The 21717-nt window shown below is 48.5% G+C and overlaps 1 protein-coding gene across 2 annotated transcripts in view; it reads right to left on the bottom strand.

Moving 5' to 3' along the window:
* SLC44A2 (solute carrier family 44 member 2 (CTL2 blood group)) overlaps window positions 1-7621 on the bottom strand; it is an 86172-nt gene extending 78551 nt beyond the window's left edge. For both annotated transcript variants that reach the window (XM_073587555.1, XM_073587557.1), the window contains exon 1: window positions 7467-7621. In XM_073587555.1, coding sequence (XP_073443656.1) covers window positions 7467-7509 — 43 coding nt within the window. In that variant the 5' untranslated portion in view covers window positions 7510-7621. The remainder of the gene's footprint in view (window positions 1-7466) is intronic.
* Between the last annotated feature and the right edge of the window lie 14096 nt (window positions 7622-21717).

Here is a 21717-nt window from a genome sequence, read left to right as displayed (position 1 = left end):
ATGGAGTAATAGGAGGAGATATAGGGAGGATATATGGGGTAATAGGGGGATATATAGGGAGGATATATGGAGTAATAGGAGGAGATATAGAGAGGATATATGGAGTAATAGGAGGAGATATAGGGAGGATATATGGGGTAATAGGGGGAGATATAGGGAGGATATATGGAGTAATAGGAGGAGATATAGGGAGGATATATGGGGTAATAGGGGGAGATATAGGGAGGATATATGGAGTAATAGGAGGAGATATAGGGAGGATATATGGGGTAATAGGAGGAGATATAGGGAGGATATATGGGGTAATAGGAGGAGATATAGGGAGGAAATATGGAGTTATAGGAGGAGATATAGGGAGGATATATGGAGTAATAGGAGGAGATATAGGGAGGGTATATGGAGTAATAGGAGATATAGGGAGGATATATGGGGTAATAGGGGGAGATATAGGGAGGAAACATGGAGTAATAGGAGATATAGGGAGGATATATGGAGTAATAGGGGGAGATATAGGGAGGATGTATGGGGTAATAGGAGGAGATATAGGGAGGATATATGAAGTAATAGGGGGAGATATAGGGAGGATATATGGAGTAATAGGGGGAGATATAGGGAGGATATATGGAGTAATAGGGGGAGATATAGGGAGGATATATGGAGTAATAGGGGGAGATATAGGGAGGAAACATGGAGTAATAGGAGGAGATATAGGGAGGATATATGGAGTAATAGGGGGAGATATAGGGAGGATATATGGGGTAATAGGAGGAGATATAGGGAGGAAACATGGAGTAATAGGAGGAGATATAGGGAGGATATATGGAGTAATAGGAGGAGATATAGGGAGGATATATGGAGTAATAGGAGGAGATATAGGGAGGATATATGGAGTAATAGGAGGAGATAGAGAGAGGATATATGGAGTAATAGGAGGAGATATAGGGAGGATATATGAAGCAATAGGGGGAGATATAGGGAGGGTATATGGAGTAATAGGAGATATAGGGAGGATATATGGGGTAATAGGGGGAGATATAGGGAGGATATATGGGGTAATAGGAGGAGATATAGGGAGGAAACATGGAGTAATAGGAGATATAGGGAGGATATATGGAGTAATAGGGGGAGATATAGGGAGGATATATGAAGTAATAGGGGGAGATATAGGGAGGATGTATGGGGTAATAGGAGGAGATATAGGGAGGATATATGAAGTAATAGGGGGAGATATAGGGAGGATGTATGGGGTAATAGGAGGAGATATAGGGAGGAAACATGGAGTAATAGGAGGAGATATAGGGAGGATATATGGAGTAATAGGGGGAGATATAGGGAGGATATATGGGGTAATAGGAGGAGATATAGGGAGGAAACATGGAGTAATAGGAGGAGATATAGGGAGGATATATGGAGTAATAGGAGGAGATATAGGGAGGATATATGGAGTAATAGGAGGAGATATAGGGAGGATATATGGAGTAATAGGAGGAGATAGAGAGAGGATATATGGAGTAATAGGAGGAGATATAGGGAGGATATATGGAGTAATAGGAGGAGATATAGGGAGGATATATGGAGTAATAGGAGGAGATATAGGGAGGATATATGGAGTAATAGGAGGAGATATAGGGAGGGTATATGGAGTAATAGGAGATATAGGGAGGATATATGGAGTTATAGGAGGAGATATAGGGAGGATATATGAAGCAATAGGGGGAGATATAGGGAGGGTATATGGAGTAATAGGCGATATAGGGAGGATATATGGGGTAATAGGGGGAGATATAGGGAGGATATATGGGGTAATAGGAGGAGATATAGGGAGGAAACATGGAGTAATAGGAGATATAGGGAGGATATATGGAGTAATAGGGGGAGATATAGGGAGGATGTATGGGGTAATAGGAGGAGATATAGGGAGGATATATGAAGTAATAGGGGAGATATAGGGAGGATATATGGAGTAATAGGGGGAGATATAGGGAGGATGTATGGGGTAATAGGGGGAGATATAGGGAGGAAACATGGAGTAATAGGAGGAGATATAGGGAGGATATATGGAGTAATAGGGGGAGATATAGGGAGGATATATGGGGTAATAGGAGGAGATATAGGGAGGAAACATGGAGTAATAGGAGGAGATATAGGGAGGATATATGGAGTAATAGGAGGAGATATAGGGAGGATATATGGAGTAATAGGAGGAGATATAGGGAGGATATATGGAGTAATAGGAGGAGATAGAGAGAGGATATATGGAGTAATAGGAGGAGATATAGGGAGGATATATGAAGCAATAGGGGGAGATATAGGGAGGGTATATGAAGCAATAGGGGGAGATATAGGGAGAATATATGGAGTAATAGGAGATATAGGGAGGATATATGGGGTAATAGGGGGAGATATAGGGAGGATATATGAAGCAATAGGGGGAGATATAGGGAGAATATATGGAGTAATAGGAGGAGATATAGGGAGGATATATGGGGTAATAGGGGGAGATATAGGGAGGATATATGGGGTAATAGGAGGAGATATAGGGAGGAAACATGGAGTAATAGGAGATATAGGGAGGATATATGGAGTAATAGGGGGAGATATAGGGAGGATGTATGGGGTAATAGGAGGAGATATAGGGAGGAAACATGGAGTAATAGGAGGAGATATAAGGAGGATATATGGAGTAATAGGAGGAGATATAGGGAGGATATATGGAGTAATAGGAGGAGATATAGGGAGGATATATGGAGTAATAGGAGGAGATATAGGGAGGATATATGGAGTAATAGGAGGAGATAGAGAGAGGATATATGGAGTAATAGGAGGAGATATAGGGAGGATATATGAAGCAATAGGGGGAGATATAGGGAGGGTATATGAAGCAATAGGGGGAGATATAGGGAGAATATATGGAGTAATAGGAGATATAGGGAGGATATATGGGGTAATAGGGGGAGATATAGGGAGGATATATGAAGCAATAGGGGGAGATATAGGGAGAATATATGGAGTAATAGGAGGAGATATAGGGAGGATATATGGGGTAATAGGAGGAGATATAGGGAGGATATATGGGGTAATAGGAGGAGATATAGGGAGGAAACATGGAGTAATAGGAGATATAGGGAGGATATATGGAGTAATAGGGGGAGATATAGGGAGGATATATGGGGTAATAGGGGGAGATATAGGGAGGATATATGGGGTAATAGGAGGAGATATAGGGAGGAAACATGGAGTAATAGGAGATATAGGGAGGATATATGGAGTAATAGGGGGAGATATAGGGAGGATATATGGGGTAATAGGAGGAGATATAGGGAGGAAACATGGAGTAATAGGAGGAGATATAGGGAGGATATATGGAGTAATAGGGGGAGATATAGGGAGGATATATGGAGTAATAGGAGATATAGGGAGGATATATGGAGTAATAGGAGGAGATATAGGGAGGATATATGGAGTAATAGGAGATATAGGGAGGATATATGGAGTAATAGGAGATATAGGGAGGATATATGGAGTAATAGGAGGAGATATAGGGAGGATATATGGAGTAATAGGGGGAGATATAGGGAGGATATATGGAGTAATAGGAGGAGATATAGGGAGGATATATGGAGTAATAGGAGGAGATATAGGGAGGATATATGGAGTAATAGGAGGAGATATAGGGAGGATATATGGAGTAATAGGAGGAGATATAGGGAGGATATATGGGGTAATAGGAGGAGATATAGGGAGGATATATGGAGTAATAGGAGGAGATATAGGGAGGATATATGGAGTAATAGGAGGAGATATAGGGAGGATATATGGAGTAATAGGGGGAGATATAGGGAGGATATATGGAGTAATAGGAGGAGATATAGGGAGGATATATGGAGTAATAGGAGGAGATATAGGGAGGATATATGGGGTAATAGGAGGAGATATAGGGAGGATATATGGGGTAATAGGAGGAGATATAGGGAGGATATATGGGGTAATAGGAGGAGATATAGGGAGGATATATGGAGTAATAGGGGGAGATATAGGGAGGATATATGGAGTAATAGGAGATATAGGGAGGATATATGGAGTAATAGGAGGAGATATAGGGAGGATATATGGAGTAATAGGGGGAGATATAGGGAGGATATATGGGGTAATAGGAGGAGATATAGGGAGGAAACATGGAGTAATAGGAGATATAGGGAGGATATATGGAGTAATAGGGGGAGATATAGGGAGGATGTATGGGGTAATAGGAGGAGATATAGGGAGGAAACATGGAGTAATAGGAGGAGATATAAGGAGGATATATGGAGTAATAGGAGGAGATATAGGGAGGATATATGGAGTAATAGGAGGAGATATAGGGAGGATATATGGAGTAATAGGAGGAGATAGAGAGAGGATATATGGAGTAATAGGAGGAGATATAGGGAGGATATATGAAGCAATAGGGGGAGATATAGGGAGGGTATATGAAGCAATAGGGGGAGATATAGGGAGAATATATGGAGTAATAGGAGATATAGGGAGGATATATGGGGTAATAGGGGGAGATATAGGGAGGATATATGAAGCAATAGGGGGAGATATAGGGAGAATATATGGAGTAATAGGAGGAGATATAGGGAGGATATATGGGGTAATAGGAGGAGATATAGGGAGGATATATGGGGTAATAGGAGGAGATATAGGGAGGAAACATGGAGTAATAGGAGATATAGGGAGGATATATGGAGTAATAGGGGGAGATATAGGGAGGATATATGGGGTAATAGGGGGAGATATAGGGAGGATATATGGGGTAATAGGAGGAGATATAGGGAGGAAACATGGAGTAATAGGAGATATAGGGAGGATATATGGAGTAATAGGGGAGATATAGGGAGGATATATGGGGTAATAGGAGGAGATATAGGGAGGAAACATGGTAATAGGAGATATAGGGAGGATATATGGAGTAATAGGGGGAGAGGTATAGGGAGGATATATGGAGTAATAGAGGAGATATAGGGAGGATATATGGAGTAATAGGAGGAGATATAGGGAGGATATATGGAGTAATAGGGGAGATATAGGGAGGATATATGGAGTAATAGGAGATATAGGGAGGATATATGGAGTAATAGGAGGAGATATAGGGAGGATATATGGAGTAATAGGGGAGATATAGGGAGGATATATGGAGTAATAGGAGGAGATATAGGGAGGATATATGGAGTAATAGGAGGAGATATAGGGAGGATATATGGAGTAATAGGAGGAGATATAGGGAGGATATATGGGGTAATAGGAGGAGATATAGGGAGGATATATGGAGTAATAGGAGGAGATATAGGGAGGATATATGGAGTAATAGGAGGAGATATAGGGAGGATATATGGAGTAATAGGGGAGATATAGGGAGGATATATGGAGTAATAGGAGGAGATAGGGAGGATATATGGAGTAATAGGAGGAGATATAGGGAGGATATATGGGTAATAGGAGGAGATATAGGGAGGATATATGGAGTAATAGGAGGAGATATAGGGAGGATATATGGGGTAATAGGAGGAGATATAGGGAGGATATATGGAGTAATAGGAGGAGTATAGGGAGGATATATGGAGTAATAGGGGAGATATAGGGAGGATATATGGAGTAATAGGAGGAGATATAGGGAGGATATATGGAGTAATAGGAGGAGATATAGGGAGGATATATGGAGTAATAGGAGGAGATATAGGGAGGATATATGGAGTAATAGGAGGAGATATAGGGAGGATATATGGAGTAATAGGAGGAGATATAGGGAGGATATATGGAGTAATAGGAGGAGATATAGGGAGGATATATGGAGTAATAGGAGGAGATATAGGGAGGATATATGGAGTAATAGGAGGAGATATAGGGAGGATATATGGAGTAATAGGGAGGAGATATAGGGAGGATATATGGAGTAATAGGAGGAGATATAGGGAGGATATATGGAGTAATAGGAGGAGATATAGGGAGGATATATGGGGTAATAGGAGGAGATATAGGGAGGATATATGGGGTAATAGGAGGAGATATAGGGAGGATATATGGAGTAATAGGAGGAGATATAGGGAGGATATATGGAGTAATAGGAGGAGATATAGGGAGGATATATGGAGTAATAGGAGGAGATATAGGGAGGATATATGGAGTAATAGGAGGAGATATAGGGAGGATATATGGAGTAATAGGGGAGATATAGGGAGGATATATGGAGTAATAGGAGGAGATATAGGGAGGATATATGGAGTAATAGGAGGAGATATAGGGAGGATATATGGAGTAATAGGAGGAGATATAGGGAGGATATATGGAGTAATAGGAGGAGATATAGGGAGGATATATGGAGTAATAGGAGGAGATATAGGGAGGATATATGGAGTAATAGGAGGAGATATAGGGAGGATATATGGGAGTAATAGGAGGAGATATAGGGAGGATATATGGTATGGAGTAATAGGAGGAGATATAGGGAGGATATATGGAGTAATAGGAGGAGATATAGGGAGGATATATGGAGTAATAGGAGGAGATATAGGGAGGATATATGGGGTAATAGGAGGAGATATAGGGAAGATATATGGAGTAATAGGAGGAGATATAGGGAGGATATATGGAGTAATAGGAGGAGATATAGGGAGGATATATGGAGTAATAGGAGGAGATATAGGGAGGATATATGGGGTAATAGGGGGGATATAGGGAGGATATATGGGGTAATAGGGGGAGATATAGGGAGGATATATGGAGTAATAGGAGGAGATATAGGGAGGATATATGGAGTAATAGGGGGAGATATAGGGAGGATATATGGAGTAATAGGAGGAGATATAGGGAGGATATATGGGGTAATAGGAGGAGATATAGGGAAGATATATGGAGTAATAGGAGGAGATATAGGGAGGATATATGGAGTAATAGGAGGAGATATAGGGAGGATATATGGGGTAATAGGGGGGATATAGGGAGGATATATGGGGTAATAGGGGGAGATATAGGGAGGATATATGGAGTAATAGGAGGAGATATAGGGAGGATATATGGAGTAATAGGAGGAGATATAGGGAGGATATATGGAGTAATAGGAGGAGATATAGGGAGGATATATGGAGTAATAGGAGGAGATATAGGGAGGATATATGGGGTAATAGGGGGGATATAGGGAGGATATATGGAGTAATAGGAGATATAGGGAGGATATATGGGGTAATAGGAGGAGATATAGGGAGGATATATGGGGTAATAGGAGGAGATATAGGGAGGATATATGGGGTAATAGGAGGAGATATAGGGAGGATATATGGAGTAATAGGAGGAGATATAGGGAGGATATATGGAGTAATAGGAGGAGATATAGGGAGGATATATGGGGTAAGTGGAGTATAACACTTCTCATTATCACTCCTCCATACATCCCTGCTGTGTAGTTGGAGGTCACTCTCGACTCTTACCATACGCTCCGTCAGGAGGGGTCTTCTCGGTGTCGTCCTCCATGTCTGGGTCTCCCCCGTGTGTCGGTGGTGCAGGCTGGCTCCGGTCTCCCCCTCCTCCGGCAGTGGTCTTTCCCTCACCCCCTCTGTTCTGCTCCTCCAGATGTCAGTCCTGCAGCTGCCGGCCACGCCCACACCCTGTATGTACCATGTACCGTGTACACCCTGCAGCCCTGCACCAATACGAGTGGAGGGGCGGAGTCTTGCGGCTCCTGAGGTAGCGGCATCCTCCTGATACTTTCTATTACAGTTAGTTGCGGTTAGTTAGTTGAGCAGCAGTCAGTGGTTACTGGGTATGGATGGACCTGTATGATGCATAGCGCCCCCTGGTGTCCGGTAGGGGGGTGACAGGCAGTGTTATTTGGTCCCATGTTCTATAGTGCTGATGATTATGTATGGGAAGCCCACACAGTGCAGCGTTATACCGGGGTGACGTCTGTACAGGGAGGGTTGTATAGAATTACAGGTACATACCGGGCGGTGTCACAGTCACATCCTCATGTATAGTTAATGCTACATGTGTAGGAGATAACACGATCCTCCGGAGGGCGCCGCGCCCATCATCGCTGGGATTATAGCTACAGGGGCATTGTGGGAAATTATAAACCCCTTTATATTCATTATGTGGCTACACAGGGGGTCTAATGATGTGTTCTGTATTCATGGGGGAAAAGGAGACTCCCCATCTCCATAGAACTGTCACATAGCTCCTCCCTCCTGACTGTGGTGGGAGGAGCAGACTCCATATCACATAGCTCCTCCCTCCTGACTGTCGCCCTGTGGTGAGAGGAGCAGACCTCATGTCACATAGCTCCTCGCACCCAGGACCTTGTTTAGATGCTTAGGAGCCTTTGCAGGTGTTTTTTTGTTAATTAGTCTAATTTACTGAGATAATGACTTTTGGGTTTTCATTGGCTGTAAGCCAAAATCATTAACAGAAATAACCATGTGACATAGATCACTCTGTGTGTAATGACTCTATAGAATATAGGAGATTCACTTTTTGTATTGAAGAACTGAAATAAATTAACTCTGATGATCTTGTTCTGTGAGAAGCCCCTGTATGTCCTCTGTATGAAGCTCCGTTTCCCACGCTCTCTGTGACATGTGGTGTGGTCTTCCGCGCTCTCTGTGACATGTGATGTGGTCTTCCACGCTCTCTGTGACATGTGGTGTGGTCTTCCACGCTCTCTGTGACATGTGGTGTGGTCTTCCGCGCTCTCTGTGACATGTGATGTGGTCTTCCACGCTCTCTGTGACATGTGGTGTGGTCTTCCACGCTCTCTGTGACATGTGGTGTGGTCTTCCCCGCTCTCTGTGACATGTGGTGTGGTCTTCCACGCTCTCTGTGACATGTGGTGTGGTCTTCCATGGTCTCTGTGACATGTGGCGTGGTCTTCCGCGCTCTCTGTGACATGTGGCGTGGTCTTCCGCGCTCTCTGTGACATGTGGCGTGGTCTTCCGCGCTCTCTGTGACATGTGGCGTGGTCTTCCACGCTCTCTGTGACATGTGGTGTGGTCTTCCATGCTCTCTGTGACATGTGGCGTGGTCTTCCCCGCTCTCTGTGACATGTGGCGTGGTCTTCCACGCTCTCTGTGACATGTGGTGTGGTCTTCCCCGCTCTCTGTGACATGTAGCGTGGTCTTCCACGCTCTCTGTGACATGTGGTGTGGTCTTCCACGCTCTCTGTGACATGTGGCGTGGTCTTCCACGCTCTCTGTGACATGTGGTGTGGTCTTCCATGGTCTCTGTGACATGTGGTGTGGTCTTCCCCGCTCTCTGTGACATGTAGCGTGGTCTTCCACGCTCTCTGTGACATGTGGTGTGGTCTTCCACGCTCTCTGTGACATGTGGCGTGGTCTTCCACGCTCTCTGTGACATGTGGTGTGGTCTTCCATGGTCTCTGTGACATGTGGTGTGGTCTTCCCCGCTCTCTGTGACATGTAGCGTGGTCTTCCACGCTCTCTGTGACATGTGGTGTGGTCTTCCACGCTCTCTGTGACATGTAGCGTGGTCTTCCACGCTCTCTGTGACATGTGGTGTGGTCTTCCACGCTCTCTGTGACATGTGGCGTGGTCTTCCACGCTCTCTGTGACATGTGGTGTGGTCTTCCATGCTCTCTGTGACATGTGGTGTGGTCTTCCCCGCTCTCTGTGACCTGTAGCGTGGTCTTCCACGCTCTCTGTGACATGTGGTGTGGTCTTCCACGCTCTCTGTGACATGTGGTGTGGTCTTCCACGCTCTCTGTGACATGTGGTGTGGTCTTCCACGGTCTCTGTGACATGTGGTGTGGTCTTCCGCGCTCTCTGTGACATGTGGTGTGGTCTTCCATGCTCTCTGTGACATGTGGTGTGGTCTTCCACGCTCTCTGTGACATGTGGTGTGGTCTTCCACGCTCTCTGTGACATGTGGCGTGGTCTTCCGCGCTCTCTGTGACATGTGGCGTGGTCTTCCACGCTCTCTGTGACATGTGACGTGGTCTTCCCCGCTCTCTGTGACATGTGGTGTGGTTTTCCACGCTCTCTGTGACATGTGGTGTGGTCTTCCACGCTCTCTGTGACATGTGGTGTGGTCTTCCGCGCTCTCTGTGACATGTGGCGTGGTCTTCCATGGTCTCTGTGACATGTGGTGTGGCATGTGGTGTGGTCTTCCGCGCTCTCTGTGACATGTGGTGTGGTCTTCCACGCTCTCTGTGACATGTGGTGTAGTCTTCCACGCTCTCTGTGACATGTGGCATGGTCTTCCCCGCTCTCTGTGACATGTGGTGTGGTCTTCCACGCTCTCTGTGACATGTGGTGTGGTCTTCCATGCTCTCTGTGACATGTGGTGTGGTCTTCCACGCTCTCTGTGACATGTGGTGTGGTCTTCCACGCTCTCTGTGACATGTGGCTTGGTCTTCCCCGCTCTCTGTGACATGTGGCGTGGTCTTCCCCGCTCTCTGTGACATGTGGTGTGGTCTTCCACGCTCTCTGTGACATGTGGCGTGGTCTTCCCCGCTCTCTGTGACATGTGGCATGGTCTTCCCCGCTCTCTGTGACATGTGGTGTGGTCTTCCATGCTCTCTGTGACATGTGGTGTGGTCTTCCACGCTCTCTGTGACATGTGGTGTGGTCTTCCACGCTCTCTGTGACATGTGGTGTGGTCTTCCACGCTCTCTGTGACATGTGGCGTGGTCTTCCATGCTCTCTGTGACATGTGGTGTGGTCTTCCCCGCTCTCTGTGACATGTGGTGTGGTCTTCCATGCTCTCTGTGACATGTGGTGTGGTCTTCCCCGCTCTCTGTGACATGTGGTGTGGTCTTCCATGGTCTCTGTGACATGTGGTGTGGTCTTCCATGCTCTCTGTGACATGTGGTGTGGTCTTCCCCGCTCTCTGTGACATGTGGTGTGGTCTTCCGCGCTCTCTGTGACATGTGGTGTGGTCTTCCGCGCTCTCTGTGACATGTGGTGTGGTCTTCCACGCTCTCTGTGACATGTGGTGTGGTCTTCCCCGCTCTCTGTGACATGTGGTGTGGTCTTCCATGCTCTCTGTGACATGTGGTGTGGTCTTCCGCGCTCTCTGTGACATGTGGTGTGGTCTTCCACGCTCTCTGTGACATGTGGTGTGGTCTTCCCCGCTCTCTGTGACATGTGGTGTGGTCTTCCATGCTCTCTGTGACATGTGGTGTGGTCTTCCCCGCTCTCTGTGACATGTGGTGTGGTCTTCCACGCTCTCTGTGACATGTGGTGTGGTCTTCCATGGTCTCTGTGACATGTGGTGTGGTCTTCCCCGCTCTCTGTGACATGTGGTGTGGTCTTCCATGGTCTCTGTGACATGTGGTGTGGTCTTCCACGCTCTCTGTGACATGTGGTGTGGTCTTCCATGGTCTCTGTGACATGTGGTGTGGTCTTCCATGGTCTCTGTGACATGTGGTGTGGTCTTCCCCGCTCTCTGTGACATGTGGTGTGGTCTTCCCCGCTCTCTGTGACATGTGGTGTGGTCTTCCACGCTCTCTGTGACATGTGGTGTAGTCTTCCGCGCTCTCTGTGACACGTGGCGTGGTCTTCCATGGTCTCTGTGACATGTGGTGTGGCATGTGGTGTGGTCTTCCGCGCTCTCTGTGACATGTGGTGTGGTCTTCCACGCTCTCTGTGACATGTGGTGTGGTCTTCCACGCTCTCTGTGACATGTGGCATGGTCTTCCCCGCTCTCTGTGACATGTGGTGTGGTCTTCCACGCTCTCTGTGACATGTGGTGTGGTCTTCCATGCTCTCTGTGACATGTGGTGTGGTCTTCCACGCTCTCTGTGACATGTGGTGTGGTCTTCCGCGCTCTCTGTGACATGTGGTGTGGTCTTCCATGCTCTCTGTGACATGTGGTGTGGTCTTCCACGCTCTCTGTGACATGTGGTGTGGTCTTCCACGCTCTCTGTGACATGTGGCGTGGTCTTCCGCGCTCTCTGTGACATGTGGCGTGGTCTTCCACGCTCTCTGTGACATGTGGCGTGGTCTTCCCCGCTCTCTGTGACATGTGGTGTGGTCTTCCACGCTCTCTGTGACATGTGGTGTGGTCTTCCACGCTCTCTGTGACATGTGGTGTGGTCTTCCGCGCTCTCTGTGACATGTGGCGTGGTCTTCCATGGTCTCTGTGACATGTGGTGTGGCATGTGGTGTGGTCTTCCGCGCTCTCTGTGACATGTGGTGTGGTCTTCCACGCTCTCTGTGACATGTGGTGTGGTCTTCCACGCTCTCTGTGACATGTGGCATGGTCTTCCCCGCTCTCTGTGACATGTGGTGTGGTCTTCCACGCTCTCTGTGACATGTGGTGTGGTCTTCCATGCTCTCTGTGACATGTGGTGTGGTCTTCCACGCTCTCTGTGACATGTGGTGTGGTCTTCCACGCTCTCTGTGACATGTGGCTTGGTCTTCCCCGCTCTCTGTGACATGTGGCATGGTCTTCCCCGCTCTCTGTGACATGTGGTGTGGTCTTCCATGCTCTCTGTGACATGTGGCATGGTCTTCCCCGCTCTCTGTGACATGTGGCATGGTCTTCCCCGCTCTCTGTGACATGTGGCGTGGTCTTCCATGGTCTCTGTGACATGTGGTGTGGCATGTGGTGTGGTCTTCCATGCTCTCTGTGACATGTGGCGTGGTCTTCCCCGCTCTCTGTGACATGTGGTGTGGTCTTCCATGCTCTCTGTGACATGTGGTGTGGTCTTCCCCGCTCTCTGTGACATGTGGTGTGGTCTTCCCCGCTCTCTGTGACATGTGGTGTGGTCTTCCATGCTCTCTGTGACATGTGGTGTGGTCTTCCCCGCTCTCTGTGACATGTGGTGTGGTCTTCCACGCTCTCTGTGACATGTGGTGTGGTCTTCCATGGTCTCTGTGACATGTGGTGTGGTCTTCCCCGCTCTCTGTGACATGTGGTGTGGTCTTCCATGGTCTCTGTGACATGTGGTGTGGTCTTCCACGCTCTCTGTGACATGTGGTGTGGTCTTCCATGGTCTCTGTGACATGTGGTGTGGTCTTCCATGGTCTCTGTGACATGTGGTGTGGTCTTCCCCGCTCTCTGTGACATGTGGTGTGGTCTTCCCCGCTCTCTGTGACATGTGGTGTGGTCTTCCACGCTCTCTGTGACATGTGGTGTGGTCTTCCGCGCTCTCTGTGACATGTGGCGTGGTCTTCCATGGTCTCTGTGACATGTGGTGTGGCATGTGGTGTGGTCTTCCGCGCTCTCTGTGACATGTGGTGTGGTCTTCCACGCTCTCTGTGACATGTGGTGTGGTCTTCCACGCTCTCTGTGACATGTGGCATGGTCTTCCCCGCTCTCTGTGACATGTGGTGTGGTCTTCCACGCTCTCTGTGACATGTGGTGTGGTCTTCCATGCTCTCGGTGACATGTGGTGTGGTCTTCCACGCTCTCTGTGACATGTGGTGTGGTCTTCCACGCTCTCTGTGACATGTGGCTTGGTCTTCCCGCGCTCTCTGTGACATGTGGCATGGTCTTCCCCGCTCTCTGTGACATGTGGTGTGGTCTTCCACGCTCTCTGTGACATGTGGCATGGTCTTCCCCGCTCTCTGTGACATGTGGCATGGTCTTCCCCGCTCTCTGTGACATGTGGTGTGGTCTTCCATGCTCTCTGTGACATGTGGTGTGGTCTTCCACGCTCTCTGTGACATGTGGTGTGGTCTTCCACGCTCTCTGTGACATGTGGTGTGGTCTTCCACGCGCTCTGTGACATGTGGCGTGGTCTTCCATGCTCTCTGTGACATGTGGTGTGGTCTTCCCCGCTCTCTGTGACATGTGGTGTGGTCTTCCATGCTCTCTGTGACATGTGGTGTGGTCTTCCCCGCTCTCTGTGACATGTGGTGTGGTCTTCCATGGTCTCTGTGACATGTGGTGTGGTCTTCCATGGTCTCTGTGACATGTGGTGTGGTCTTCCATGCTCTCTGTGACATGTGGTGTGGTCTTCCCCGCTCTCTGTGACATGTGGTGTGGTCTTCCCCGCTCTCTGTGACATGTGGTGTGGTCTTCCACGCTCTCTGTGACATGTGGTGTGGTCTTCCATGCTCTCTGTGACATGTGGTGTGGTCTTCCGCGCTCTCTGTGACATGTGGTGTGGTCTTCCACGCTCTCTGTGACATGTGGTGTGGTCTTCCCCGCTCTCTGTGACATGTGGTGTGGTCTTCCATGCTCTCTGTGACATGTGGTGTGGTCTTCCCCGCTCTCTGTGACATGTGGTGTGGTCTTCCACGCTCTCTGTGACATGTGGTGTGGTCCTCCATGGTCTCTGTGACATGTGGTGTGGTCTTCCCCGCTCTCTGTGACATGTGGTGTGGTCTTCCATGGTCTCTGTGACATGTGGTGTGGTCTTCCACGCTCTCTGTGACATGTGGTGTGGTCTTCCCCGCTCTCTTTGACATGTGGTGTGGTCTTCCATGCTCTCTGTGACATGTGGTGTGGTCTTCCCCGCTCTCTGTGACATGTGGTGTGGTCTTCCACGCTCTCTGTGACATGTGGTGTGGTCCTCCATGGTCTCTGTGACATGTGGTGTGGTCTTCCCCGCTCTCTGTGACATGTGGTGTGGTCTTCCATGGTCTCTGTGACATGTGGTGTGGTCTTCCACGCTCTCTGTGACATGTGGTGTGGTCTTCCCCGCTCTCTGTGACATGTGGTGTGGTCTTCCACACTCTCTGTGACATGTGGTGTGGTCCTCCATGGTCTCTGTGACATGTGGTGTGGTCTTCCCCGCTCTCTGTGACATGTGGTGTGGTCTTCCATGGTCTCTGTGACATGTGGTGTGGTCTTCCATGGTCTCTGTGACATGTGGTGTGGTCTTCCATGGTCTCTGTGACATGTGGTGTGGTCTTCCATGGTCTCTGTGACATGTGGTGTGGTCTTCCCCGCTCTCTGTGACATGTGGTGTGGTCTTCCCCGCTCTCTGTGACATGTGGTGTGGTCTTCCGCGCTCTGTGACTTGTGGCGTGGTCTTCCCCGCTCTCTGTGACATGTGGTGTGGTCTTCCATGCTCTCGGTGACATGTGGTGTGGTCTTCCACGCTCTCTGTGACATGTGGTGTGGTCTTCCACGCTCTCTGTGACATGTGGCTTGGTCTTCCCGCGCTCTCTGTGACATGTGGCATGGTCTTCCCCGCTCTCTGTGACATGTGGTGTGGTCTTCCACGCTCTCTGTGACATGTGGCATGGTCTTCCCCGCTCTCTGTGACATGTGGCATGGTCTTCCCCGCTCTCTGTGACATGTGGTGTGGTCTTCCATGCTCTCTGTGACATGTGGTGTGGTCTTCCACGCTCTCTGTGACATGTGGTGTGGTCTTCCACGCTCTCTGTGACATGTGGTGTGGTCTTCCACGCGCTCTGTGACATGTGGCGTGGTCTTCCATGCTCTCTGTGACATGTGGTGTGGTCTTCCCCGCTCTCTGTGACATGTGGTGTGGTCTTCCATGCTCTCTGTGACATGTGGTGTGGTCTTCCCCGCTCTCTGTGACATGTGGTGTGGTCTTCCATGGTCTCTGTGACATGTGGTGTGGTCTTCCATGGTCTCTGTGACATGTGGTGTGGTCTTCCATGCTCTCTGTGACATGTGGTGTGGTCTTCCCCGCTCTCTGTGACATGTGGTGTGGTCTTCCCCGCTCTCTGTGACATGTGGTGTGGTCTTCCACGCTCTCTGTGACATGTGGTGTGGTCTTCCATGCTCTCTGTGACATGTGGTGTGGTCTTCCGCGCTCTCTGTGACATGTGGTGTGGTCTTCCACGCTCTCTGTGACATGTGGTGTGGTCTTCCCCGCTCTCTGTGACATGTGGTGTGGTCTTCCATGCTCTCTGTGACATGTGGTGTGGTCTTCCCCGCTCTCTGTGACATGTGGTGTGGTCTTCCACGCTCTCTGTGACATGTGGTGTGGTCCTCCATGGTCTCTGTGACATGTGGTGTGGTCTTCCCCGCTCTCTGTGACATGTGGTGTGGTCTTCCATGGTCTCTGTGACATGTGGTGTGGTCTTCCACGCTCTCTGTGACATGTGGTGTGGTCTTCCCCGCTCTCTTTGACATGTGGTGTGGTCTTCCATGCTCTCTGTGACATGTGGTGTGGTCTTCCCCGCTCTCTGTGACATGTGGTGTGGTCTTCCACGCTCTCTGTGACATGTGGTGTGGTCCTCCATGGTCTCTGTGACATGTGGTGTGGTCTTCCCCGCTCTCTGTGACATGTGGTGTGGTCTTCCATGGTCTCTGTGACATGTGGTGTGGTCTTCCACGCTCTCTGTGACATGTGGTGTGGTCTTCCCCGCTCTCTGTGACATGTGGTGTGGTCTTCCACACTCTCTGTGACATGTGGTGTGGTCCTCCATGGTCTCTGTGACATGTGGTGTGGTCTTCCCCGCTCTCTGTGACATGTGGTGTGGTCTTCCATGGTCTCTGTGACATGTGGTGTGGTCTTCCATGGTCTCTGTGACATGTGGTGTGGTCTTCCATGGTCTCTGTGACATGTGGTGTGGTCTTCCATGGTCTCTGTGACATGTGGTGTGGTCTTCCCCGCTCTCTGTGACATGTGGTGTGGTCTTCCCCGCTCTCTGTGACATGTGGTGTGGTCTTCCGCGCTCTGTGACTTGTGGCGTGGTCTTCCACGCTCTCTGTGCCCGCTCAGACCCCCCTGACTCCGCTCTCCCCCTCTCTCATGTCTTCTCGCCTCCCTCACATATTTCCCATTTCTGTCGTGTCTCGGCCTGTCGGTGTCAGATGATGGGACTCGCACGTTTGCAGTTTCACATCCCTCCATATTTGCTGCAGCAGATAAAATTGCAGATATTTGCAATGTAAATTTCCCGTTCAGCTGCCATCTCTGTATATTCCACGCTGTCAGAGATAAGCGGCTGCCTGACGCCTCGGCTCCAGCTCCATCACTGGTGTCAGAGGTGCATACAAGGCCGGAAAGAGGCTGGAGCTTGGGGGGGATCATGGCCCCCAAAATAAGCATTCTCTCAGCCAACGGAGACGTCACCAGAGATCAGCGGTGCCAGGTGTGACTGTCAGCCACTTATAGAGGTGACCCATCCAAGAGGTGAGCAGAGAGCCGAGCTCCTTCATCTGAGCTGTGGGCTGGGGCCTCTGAGTTAGGGTCTGTGCACACGGTGCGGATTTGACCCTGCGGATCTGCAGCAGATCTGCAAGTGATGTACAGTACCATTTAAAGGGAATCTGTCACCCTATTTCTTGCCTATCAGCTGCCGGTACCGCCATCAGGGGCTTATCTACAGCATTCTGTAACGCTGTAGATAAGCCCCCGATGTAACCTGAAAGAGAAGAAAAATGAGTTAGATTATACTCACCCGGGGGTCCGGTCCAGTTTTGGTCCGATGGGTGTCGCGGTCCGTTCCGGCGCCTCCCATCTTCTAATAGTGACGTCCTCTTCTTTCCTTCCCGTCGTGGCTCCGGCGCAGGTGCACTGCTCTGCCCTAATGAGGGCAGAGCAGAGTCCTGCAGCGCGCAGGCGCCGGACCTCGCTTAGTGATCGCTTAGTGAGACGGGGCCTTTACAGAATGCTGTAGATAAGCCCCTGATGGCGGTGCCGGCAGCTGATAGGCAAGAAATGGGGTGACAGATTCCATTTTAGGCTATGTAAAACAAAAAACGCAGTGCACATGCTGCAGATTTTTTCTGCGCAGATTTGCTGCTGATTTAAGGCTATGTGCACACGTAGGAAAAGTGTTGCAGAATTTTCTGCACAAAAAACTGCATCTCCTGGCAGAATCCGCAGCCGCAGTTTTGCCGCGGAATTGATGCGGATTTTGTGCGGATTTTCATCAGTTTTTGCCCCTGCGGATTTCTATCATGGAGGGGTCCAGAAACGCTGCAGATCCGCACAAAAGAAGTGACATGCTCTTCTTTTAAATACGCAGCAATTCTGCACTGATTTTTCTGCACAGCTTTTTTCTTTCCATTGATTTACATTGTACTGTAAATCACAGTGCGGATCCGCAGCAAATCTGCATCGTGTGCACATAGCCTTAAACTTCAGCATGTCACTTCTTTTGTGCAGTCACGCAGCAGTTTTACACCTGCTCCATTATAGAAATCCACAGATGTAAAACTGCAGGGGAAATCCGCAGTAAATCTGCACTAAACCCGCAGGTAAAACGCAGGCCATTTTACCTACAGATTTAGCAAAATCTGCGCAGAAAATTCCACAGCAGAATCTGCACCATGAGCACATAGCCTTACGCTGTCTATTGCTGGCTGTAGAATGAGCTAACTGAGAATCCATCAGTGAGCTCAGTTTCTTCTGAATATACAGACCTGCGGTTTTACCTGAGGATTAGCCTGCGGTTTTTCATCTCCACAATGGAGGAGATGGCAAACCGCAGCGGAATCTGTGGAAAAGAATGACATGTCAATTCTTTCTGCGGTTTAGAAACCGCAATAAAACCGCGCGGAACCGCAGCAGAATCCGCAGCGTGTGCACACACCCTAAAAAACCCTGTTGTGGTGTTGACAATCTTCTTGCAATAGGACAAGCTGGATGGCAAAACAAGTGCTAGTAACATCCCAAAAGTAATAGGAATGAAAAAATAACTTGAGTGAGGAAAAGAAGGGCTCAATTCTGGCTTTACTAGCAGAGGGACACAGTGAGCGTAATGTTGCCTCCATCCTTAAAGTTTCTAAGATGGCAGTCCATTACAACAAGGTCAAGGAGCAGACATTGGAGATAATAAAGCTACAGACCGGCAGAGGGCAAAAACGACTCTCCACTGACCTGGATGATGGTCATCTTATTCGAATGTCACTCAGCAGCCGCAGGATGACATCAAGTGACCTACAAAAAGAATGGCAAATGGCAGCTGGGGTGAAGTGCACGGCAAGAACAGTTTGTAACAGGCTCCTAGAGGCAGGGCTGAAGTCATGTCAAGCTAGAAAAAAGCCTTTCATCAATGAGAAGCAAAGGAGAGCCGGGCTGAAGTTTGCCAAAGACCATAAGGATTGGACCATAGAGGACTGGAGTAAGGTAATCTCCTCTGATGAGTCTAATTTCCAGCTTTGCCCAACACCTGGTCGTCTAATGATTAGACGGAGACCTGGAGAGGCGTACAAGCCACAGTGTCTTGCACCCACTGTGAAATTTGGTGGAGGATCGGTGATGATCTGGGGATACTTCAGCAAGGCTGGAATTGGGCAGGTTAATGTTTGTGAAGGATGTATGAATCAAGCCGCATACAAGGTTATCCTGGAAAAACAGTTGATTCCTTCTGCTCAGGCAACGTTCCCCAACTCTGAGGACTGGTTTTTCCAGCAGAACAATGCGCCATGCCACACGGCTAGGTCAATCAACGTGTGGATGAAGGAACACTAGCTCAAATCGCTGTCATGGCCAGCCCAATCTCCAAACCTGAACCCCACTGAAAACCTCTTGAATGTGAGGAAGATGGATAGTCACAAGCCATCAAACAAAGAAGAACTGCTTAAATTTTTGTACCAGGAGTGGCATAATGTCACCCAAAAGCAGTGTGAAAGACTGGTGGAAAGTGTCATGGGAAGCCTAGGTAACTTTAGGCTGAAACCCCGGGACCCCTGCGATGTCCCTCAGACTAGGGGAGACCCTGTCTGTCCCTCAACCCAGGGTTTACACTGAAGGTGTGCCTGCCTGGGCCTCCACCCTGTCCTTGTCTCCTGTCCAGCCCTAAGCTGAACCCACCACCCTCCACCCAGTGAGGAGACCAAACACCAGACCCCACAAATAAGTACGAACAGGGATAAAGGAAACGCACCACACCGCGTACACACAGGGGAATACAATAATGTGCAAGGGCAACCAAAAAATACAACACAGGGAGGCAAAATGGCAACAACGGAATATACTACACCAGAAACCGTATGCTCCTTAGACCACCACTCCAGACCGGTATCGCTAGCACAAGGCAAGAGCTATAGTCGGCGACGCCCATAGTCACGCAGGACAATTTAAAGACAGAGGGCGTGGCTAAGCCCTCAGCCAGAGTGACAACCTGGTTAACCCAATCCAAGCCGGATCAGAAGACCAACCAGCGCCGCTGAGAACCAAGTGGTAGGATGAGGTATTACCGCTGTCTGCCGGACACCCTGGTGCGAACAGTGTCCGACATGACAGAAAGCATGCCAAGACACATGAAAGCTGTGATTAAAAATCATGGTTATTCCACAAAATATTGATTTCTGAACTCTTCCTGAGTTAAATGGAATCTGTCACCCCATTTTAGCCCTATAAGCTGCGGCCACAGCCATCAGGGACTTATCTACAGCATTCTGTAATGCTTTAGATAAGCCCCCGATGAAACCTGAAAGATAAGAAAAACACGTTAGATTATACTAACCGGGGGGCCGGAGTCGGGTGCGGTGGTTGTCGCGGTCCGGTCCGGCGCCTCCCATCTTCATACGATGATATCCTCCTAATTGCTTCACCCTTGGCTCCCGCGCAGGCGTACTTTATCTGCCCTGTTGAGGGCAGAGTAAAATACAGAATGCTGTAGATAAGCCCCTGATGCGGTGGCCGCAGCGAATAGGGCTAAAATGGGGTGACAGATTCCCTTTAAGGCTGTGTGCACACGCTGCGGATTTTGCTGCGGTTCCGCAGCGGTTTTGGCCGCTGCGGACCCGCAGCAGTTTCTGCTGCGGTGTACAGTACAATGATTCCCTATGGGAATCAAAAACCGCAGTGCAGACGGTGCGGAATTTTCCGCGCGGATTATCTGCGGTTTTCAATCCGCAGAAAGAATTGACATGTCAATTCTTTCTGCGGATTCTCCTGCGGTTTGCCATCTCCTCCATTGAGGAGATGAAAAACCGCAGGGCAAAACCGCAGAGCAATCCGCAGGTAAAACCGCAGGTCTTTTGACCTGCGGTTTCACCTGCGGATTGTACAAAATCCGCGCGGATGAACCCGCACCTTTTCCGCAGCGTGTGCACACAGCCTAAAACATTAATATTATTGTTTCTAAATAATTATGAACTTGTTTTCTTAGCATTATTTGAGGTCTGCAAGCACTGCATTTTTTTGCTATTTTGACCATTTTTCATTTTCTGAAAATAAGTACAAAATTTAGTGCTTGGAAATTCGAAGACATGTTGTCAGTAGTTTATAGAATATAAGAGCAATTTATATTTTACTCAAAAATATACCTATAAAGAGAAAATTAAGACAAACTGAAAATTTTGCAGTGGTCTCTTAATTTTTGCCAGAGCTGTAGTTACATAACATCCCAAGACATGAGCCGCACTATTCATTGGGGAACTCTGTCTATATTCATTCTTACTCTCACAACCACGTCTGGCATCACAGCTTCTTCTTTATTTTGACTACGAGGCCAGTATTGGTCGTACCCTACTGAACCTTACCTTACCTGGATAATAAAAATAAAAAAGCATATACAGAATGGGAGGAATAGGGCTAAGCAACAGCACGTGTGAAAAAGACTTGGGTATACTAATAGATCACAGACTGAATATGAGTCAATAGTGTGATGCAGCAGCAAAAAAGGGAAAGAAAATTCTAGGATGTATAAACAGAAGCATACAGTCTAGATCACGTGAAGTCATTATTGCCCTCTACTCCTCTTTGGTCAGACCTCATCTGGAATATTGTGTCCAGTTTTGGGCACCACATTTTAAAAAAAGACATCAACAAACTGGAGCAAGTTCAGAGAAGAGCCACCAGAATGGTGACCTGTCTGCAAACCCTGTCTTATGAGGAAA

This window comes from Dendrobates tinctorius, unplaced genomic scaffold (genome assembly GCF_039654945.1).
Source record: "Dendrobates tinctorius isolate UK_male_01 unplaced genomic scaffold, ASM3965494v1 ptg000099l, whole genome shotgun sequence".
NCBI lineage: Eukaryota > Metazoa > Chordata > Amphibia > Anura > Dendrobatidae > Dendrobates > Dendrobates tinctorius.
This window is presented reverse-complemented; position numbering and strand designations above follow the sequence as displayed.